This window comes from Macrobrachium rosenbergii, chromosome 16 (genome assembly GCF_040412425.1).
Source record: "Macrobrachium rosenbergii isolate ZJJX-2024 chromosome 16, ASM4041242v1, whole genome shotgun sequence".
Taxonomy (NCBI): domain Eukaryota; kingdom Metazoa; phylum Arthropoda; class Malacostraca; order Decapoda; family Palaemonidae; genus Macrobrachium; species Macrobrachium rosenbergii.
The window spans coordinates 5,158,392-5,165,497 of record NC_089756.1 but is presented as its reverse complement, the minus strand read 5'-3'; the positions used below and the strand labels follow the sequence as shown (position 1 = coordinate 5,165,497).

General features: G+C 36.4%; 1 protein-coding gene across 3 annotated transcripts in view; it reads left to right on the top strand.

The window, feature by feature from the left end:
• Ssu72 (Ssu72 CTD phosphatase) overlaps positions 1–7,106 on the top strand; it is a 114,602-nt gene that overhangs the window by 67,006 nt on the left and 40,490 nt on the right. Inside the window, exons 1-2 of one of the 3 annotated variants that reach the window (XM_067118338.1) lie at positions 518–634; positions 5,284–5,367. In XM_067118338.1, the coding sequence (XP_066974439.1) occupies positions 5,294–5,367 (74 nt within the window). In that variant the 5' untranslated portion in view covers positions 518–634; positions 5,284–5,293. Of the gene's footprint in view, positions 1–517; positions 635–5,283; positions 5,368–7,106 lie in introns of those variants that run through there. The other 2 variants (XM_067118339.1, XM_067118340.1) reach the window with 2 other exon arrangements.

Below are 7,106 nucleotides of genomic sequence, written 5' to 3'. Positions count from 1 at the left end.
ATATATATATATATGTGTGTGTGTGTGTGTGTGTGTGTGTGTGTGTGTGTGTAAATATATAATTGTGTGTGTGCGTTGACAAAACTGAAAACTCGGTGGTAACCACGAAGGCAAAAATAAAAACTAGCATATCTGTTTGTGTTCATTAGACTATTTGTTACTGCCAAGAGTATTTTCGTTTTTTGTTTTTTGTTATCACAGTATCGTTTTTTTAAATTATCGTCATGCCTTGTACACCCTTATGCAAGGGTATACAAGGTGTATATATTGTTATAATGAGTCACAACGGAAATGTTTTGACCCAGCACCAGCTATTGTTTTGATTTTCTCTTGCACATTCTAGTAAGAGGTTGAAGTAATGATTCTTTAGTAACTTTATTTCTGTATAATAAAATTGTTATATCGTATCTGAAATAGTATCTCTAATGAATATTACAGGGTAATGAAAATAAATTTTAATCCTTGATAGTATTCATTGTCTTTTATTACTTTATTTTTAGCGAAATGGTGAGCAGCATTACATAATTGTGTCATTTCATCGGTCTATTTAGTTACCCATCAACTCATAAATTCACTGAGAGTAAAAGTTGGCTATATTTTGTAGTTTAACCCAGCACTGGTGCGTGAAATTTCTGTAAGTTTTTAGTTTGGCATTTTTTTCAGGTAGAACCAATAATTATAACGTTTCCGTTCCTTATGTAAGAGAATATTGTGCCAGATAAGGCTTGGCTAAGGGCAGGCTTACTGGGCTAGGCTAGCCCACCCGGACACGTAGCCCAAACTAGCATAGGGAAGTTGAGGTGGCCTATGTTGGGGATGATTCATCGCTCTTTTCAACCTTTGTAAAGTGGAAATGGTTAAAAAAGAGAATTTTCAACCACTATAATGCGGATTGGTTTAAAAAAGGGAAGTTTGAAGGCTAAGACTCTTAGGCTGTGGAGGCGGACTAGGATATATAGCCTTGCTTATAGCAGTTATAGCCTCACTGTAACTTAGGTTAATGTTAAGAAGGTCTCAGGGCAACCCCGGTCTCAGTAGGTTGTTGAATGGGTAGAGCTATATAGTAGCTCTGCGGCGGCGACTGCCTTCTAACTTAACTTTTTCTACAGTTTTTTGGTTGCTAATTATGAATTTACCTTTAATTTTTGGTGCTTGAGTGTAATTAACCTGCAATTAACCCCTGAAGTCCATCCAACAACGGGTTTCCATACGCATTCTTCATGAGACAGAGCACGGGTATATCTGTTCCGAACGGTTCATATCCCGTTTGGCAAGTGCAGTAACTTGTTAACATATGGGACCCCCCCGGGCCAGTACTAAACACGGCGAAGGGACATTCCATTTGGCCAACAACAAACAGATGCACCGCCAGTATTAGAAGCCCTAAAAGTGTAGAAAAAACCAGTTGAAAAGGTAAAAACAGGTGCGGAGCTAATATATAGAATTACCGTTGAATGGAATGCAGAGTAAGGGGTCACAAATTTCTGGGGGCAGCAGGTTAGGGTGGCATCCCAGGTTAGGTTAGGAAAGGGTAAGTCGGTAGAACTAAGTATTAATTCTGCGGCAGGAATTTCTTGTAAATTAACTTTTTCTCTAGCATTTTGGATGCTAATTAAGGATTTACCTATAATTTTTGTCACACAGCTGTAATTAACCTTCAGTTTACCACAGAACTTCACCAGACAAGCTAGGGGACCCGATGGGAAAGTGGGGTTATGGATAGGGTATACCTCCAGGACGGGGTGATTCGCGCCCCCGCCTGTTATTATCCCGCAATTTAGGGGACCCCTAGGGAAAGCGGGGCTGTGGGTGGGGTAGACCACGGGTGGTGAGAATGCTGGCCACTGGAATGCTATCAAGCATGCGCAGTGTTATAGGGGAGCTTCGGATAAAAACAGGAGATTCCTTCACCGGGGGGTCCAGGGAGCAAAACCCCTGACTAAGTAACAGCCTACAAAGTTAGATTAGGTTAGGGTAGGTTAGTATAGTTCCTTTTATAATATGTTTCTTTAGCCAATCCCTTCTTGAACATATTGCTCCCTTATGATTGCACATATGTGGAACCATTCCATAACAACAACATCATGATTTCCCCCACCCAAAATCCTGTTCCCAAAGGGTCCCCAACCATGTTGGATAGAGATATGAGGTTGATAATAATTGACCGACAATAAACAACACCACATCCTTCATCAGCAACACTAAAAGTATAGGAGAAATAAATTTCCAAGGTAATAGTCCATGTGGAGCTGTTCTATAGTTTTACCAGGTCATATTCCCTCTGAAATGCCTACTGGGCTTACAATATCTTGACCCCTCACTCAGCATTCGCTCTGGTCATTGTGAGTAGCATAATAGGTTAGCCTATATATCTTGGACCTAAGAGCTTTAGATACAGTACTAATTTAGTGGGTATTCCCAAGGAAAAGCCCCCATGGATATATTGTTTATTAATGAAATTTTTTGACTGAACAATATAGAAAAGGGTGCTTGTATATAATGCATTACAGGTGAGGGAACTTGGGAAATTTTTTGTCTTTGGTGTATGTTTGTACATTAATCTCTTAGGGGCTGACATTAAACATGGTGTCGGTAAATTTCTCAGGTTATCTCACATGTACTGCTTCATATACACAATTTTCTATTTTATTCAGTCAAAAAATTTCATTAATAAACAATATCTCCACTTTTTAGTGTAGGTATTAGTATCAGATATTTGGTAGAATTTATTTTGGACATGGAAATATCATTTTCCTGTTTTAATATATGTGCTTTGAACGTTTCTGACGTTCGTTTCTTTTGTTGTAAAGTTTTACTTTGATACCAGCTCTACTTCTCAATGGGTGTCTTGTTCAGTACCAGCCCCATTGGAATGAATGGTAAAACATAAACAAAAGATGGTAAATATTTTGGTAAGCATAAATTTAAATAGATTTAAACATTTCATAGCAATCATGTTAAGGATTAACAGTTTATAGTAAAATAATAACAAATATTTTATATTGTTTGACAAATATGACATTGATTGTCAAAAATGATTGGTTAATCAGTATCCTCCCCATTGTAATAATGTCAATCGCTGTCTAACCTGTTGTAGGGAGTGTTCATTGAAACTCCCAAAACACCAGTAATGCATGTGTTTCAGATGAAAAACTACAAAACACTTATAATATGTACTTAGCTGTGATATAATTGTTAATAATTGATAGGTCGGCTTCTCCGTATTTTACATGTGTGACAAAATATCAATTTTAAGTATATTTTTTTTTTAGTGTTTGTGCATTAGTCGTAACAATAAAAAAAGAATAATTTTTGGGCCTATTGTTGATTTAAACATGTTTTGAGTGAAAAAGCTGATAACCAGTATGCCATCACAACTAGGTTAAGCATCATAAGATGGAAGATTATGATAAAATCTACACATTTAGATTGGGAGGGAAGGTCTCTAAGGGAGTAGGGTAAGATGTGTGACCTTTTTGAGGATGATTAAGTCCAGTTACATTAATATGTTGGTTAGGAAAAATTAAAAATTGCATTATAAGGTTAGTGTATGTCAGGTAAGGGTATATTCCAGTAAAAATCACTGCCATGCTTAGCCAAGTTGAAAGAAACCTTTGGGGGGGAAGTTGTTCTGTAGCGTATATTATGTTAGGACAGGATTTATCTTGTTGTTACCATTATCAAGAGTGATGTATAATTCATGACCTGTTTCTTGTGATTCAGCCCTATTCAAAGTTGCTAAGTTAGTGTTATTTAGTGCACTGTGATTTCATGGATTTCCATTTAAAATCTATGTCAAATTCAAAACACAAAATTATGCTAGGGAAAACTATAGATGTTACTTGTCAGTTCTCAGTTTCAGGTGTTATCTTTGAAAGAAAATGTTCTTTTGTTGCAGAAAACCAGCATTATTATTTTATAATAATGATGGTATGAGATAACTTTTTGATTTTTGTGAATAATTGTGTACATAAGAGTTAGTAGAAACGAGATGAAGATGGTGAGGTGGATTGCTGGAGTATCACTACTGGAAAGGAGGAAGAGTCAAGATATACGAAGAATGTGTGGTATATGTCTTGTAAAGGAGAAGGCTAGGGAAGCTCGTCTGAGATACTATGGCCATGTGATAAGAAGAGAGGTGGTGGAACCAATCAAGAGAGCTAAGAGCATGCCATTGATGGGGAGGAGGAGTATGGGGCATCAGCGGATCAGATGGATGAATGTGGTGAGGAAGGATATGGGTGTGGTGGGACTGGGGGAAGAAGATGCGAGGAATAAAAATAGATTGAGGAAGTTGACTCAAGTGGCCAACCCTGCTATACAATGGGATTAATAAAGTCAAAAGAAGAAGATAAGAGTTAGTAGTGATTGTGAACATATAAAAAATGACACCAAGTCTCTTTAAAGTGGCAACTTTCTTACTATCAACGTTGAAGTCTTGTAAGTCACAATTTCCTTGAACAGTTCTTTTGGCTGACATTGAAACATTTGTTCATATCTTCGTTCAGACTGAAATATTCAGTCTTCTCTTCATTCAGTCTTTTTTGGACTTTTTTCACCTAAATTTTGATGTAATTAATACTGTGGTTTTAGAAAACCACTCCCTCGTCTGAATTGACAATACAATATTAATAGACATATGCCTTGGAGTTATAAATTATGAATAGAGTTTAAGTTTCACACCTTGCCTTTGTAGCAAATATATCTGGCCATTAGTAAAAAACCAAAAGAACACAGTTCCCAAGATTGTCCTGAGGTACTTTTCTTAAAGGCCTACAGTACTTATGCAAATGGCCTAGCAATTTGCATGCAGAAGCACAGATATATTTTCCTTCTTATTAACTATAGTAATCAGATTGAGAATGGCTAAACAATTTCGTGATATAAAACTTGCTTAGTTGATGTAAAGATGTAACCTGTTATACAATTCTTTAGGAGTATGGGACTTGAAATCATTCAGTCCATTTGGAGATCATTAACAAAAGACAGTTTTATTCCTCAGATCTTATTGACAGAAAGAGAGAGCAAGGAGAACTGTTGACAGAAGCAATTGTACTGATGACAGACTAGGCCAATTGCTAAGGGAAGAAGATTGTAAAGAAGAGATGATAACAATCTGAAGAATGATTATTCAATGAAATGGAAAAGCAAGTGTTGGCTGAAGCCATACCTGTCTTTTGACCTATAGAGGGTTCTGTTAGGCATGAGGAAGTGTCAAGCATCACAAAATTTACTAGTGAGTTAGTTTTGAGTCCTGTATTATTTACTATAAATATTTTTCAGGAACTTCAGGATGAATGAGTTGGTGTTTGCTGTGATTTGCTCAAGCAACATGAATCGCAGTATGGAAGCACATGCATTTTTAAGGTAGGATTCAGTAAATGAATTTTCATGAACTTATAAAAGTATTTATACTGTAGTAATATATTTTACTATGTGTAAGATACTGTACTGTACAGGCAGTCCCTGCTTACCAGTGGCATCGGTTAACAGTGTTTCAGCCCTTGGCTAGCGACATTGTTGACCGGATTTTTGGTGGCGGTAAGCAATTTTCATCACTGGTAAGCGGCTTATCAGCATTGGTTATCAGTGCCAATAACTGGTTAACAGTGCCGTTAAGCAGTTTATCAGCGCTGTTAACTCCAATTTTCAATTATCAGCGAATTTTCGATCAGCGACACTTAGCCGGGAATGGAACCCCGCCATTAACTGGGGACTGCCTGTATTCAGTTTTAGGGAGAGGCTGATCTTTTTATTGTTCAGGTAAAATGTTTATTAAATTTCACAAAATGAAGTACAGTTTTATTATTTGTACTTACTTTGAATAAGTGTGCATATGGTATAGATTTTAGAATGAATTTGCCTGTACTGTGCAACTCTTTCTTGTATGAATTTTACTACCTACTTACTTTATTTGAACATGCTCTGTTGTGAATGAGAGGGTATTTTCATATATATATATAAACTGTTGCTATTACCAGTTCTTGAAATGTTAATTAGTAACTAGCAAGTAATATATCCTTGCCAAGGAAAGAAGCTGTTTCCTCTTACTGCAGTTATTCAGTTCTTTGCAAAACTACACAATGAACTAATTATATTGCTTTTTGGTGGCATTGTCACTTGTTTCATCCTCAAGGAGTTACTTGCTATGACATGTGACCAGACTAATATCAAAGAATTATCTTTTAGTCGGTCTCTTGGTCAGGTATTGTGTCACAATGATAAACACTGTAACACGTAATGGAGTGTGTAATGGACTCGAGAAGAGGACTCTCTCCCTTATCTTACAGCAAAGCTGTACCCAGGTTATTTCCTTCGTCAAACCTGCTAGAAGAGGAAGTGATTATTGCACATGCACAGTTCGCCATATTGTCAAAAGAAAGGTAATGGCAAGAGACCAAGGAAGCCATTACCTTTCTTTGGTCCATTACAACAAATTCAATTCTCGTCAGGGCGCCAAAATTCAGTAATTCTGGAAGCACATAGAGAAGCAAGTCAAGTACTTAGTTTTAAGTCCCAGTTAAAGTTTTAGTTTTAAACTTTTGTAATTGGTAGATAATTTGTGTGAAAGCCAAAAAACCGGCTTCTGTTGTTAACACATAGACGACGTTAAAATTGTGAAAAGTGCAAATTGTTTTTTAAAATCTGTCATTTCATTTAGATGTTTTAACTAAAAGAAATGTTCCACAATTTATCATTGATATAGAACCAGGTAGTAGCCTGAATTAAATAAGCAAGAGCCTTTTAAGGACAGAAAAAATGGTAGCCTAGCTATAATGCTACATACTGTATTAGTGAGTTTTTTCTGTTTTATCTAGTTTATACACTTAAGCGTGATCTAAATAATTGCGATTATGCAATACCCTATATTAGGTTAAGTAAGAACCCTTTATGAAATATCCCATTATTGGACTAAGCATTAGCTTAAACTACACTAAGTAGCCTAGGACCAGATGAAACAATAATTTGAGCCAGATGAAATGGTAGCTTAGATTTAAGGCTACATTTTAAGGTAATTTTATCGTATGTAACCCATACCCTCATGAATCAAATAACCTGGATTAGGCAGCAGCCTAGATTAGAGTAAGAACCCTGTAAGAAATATC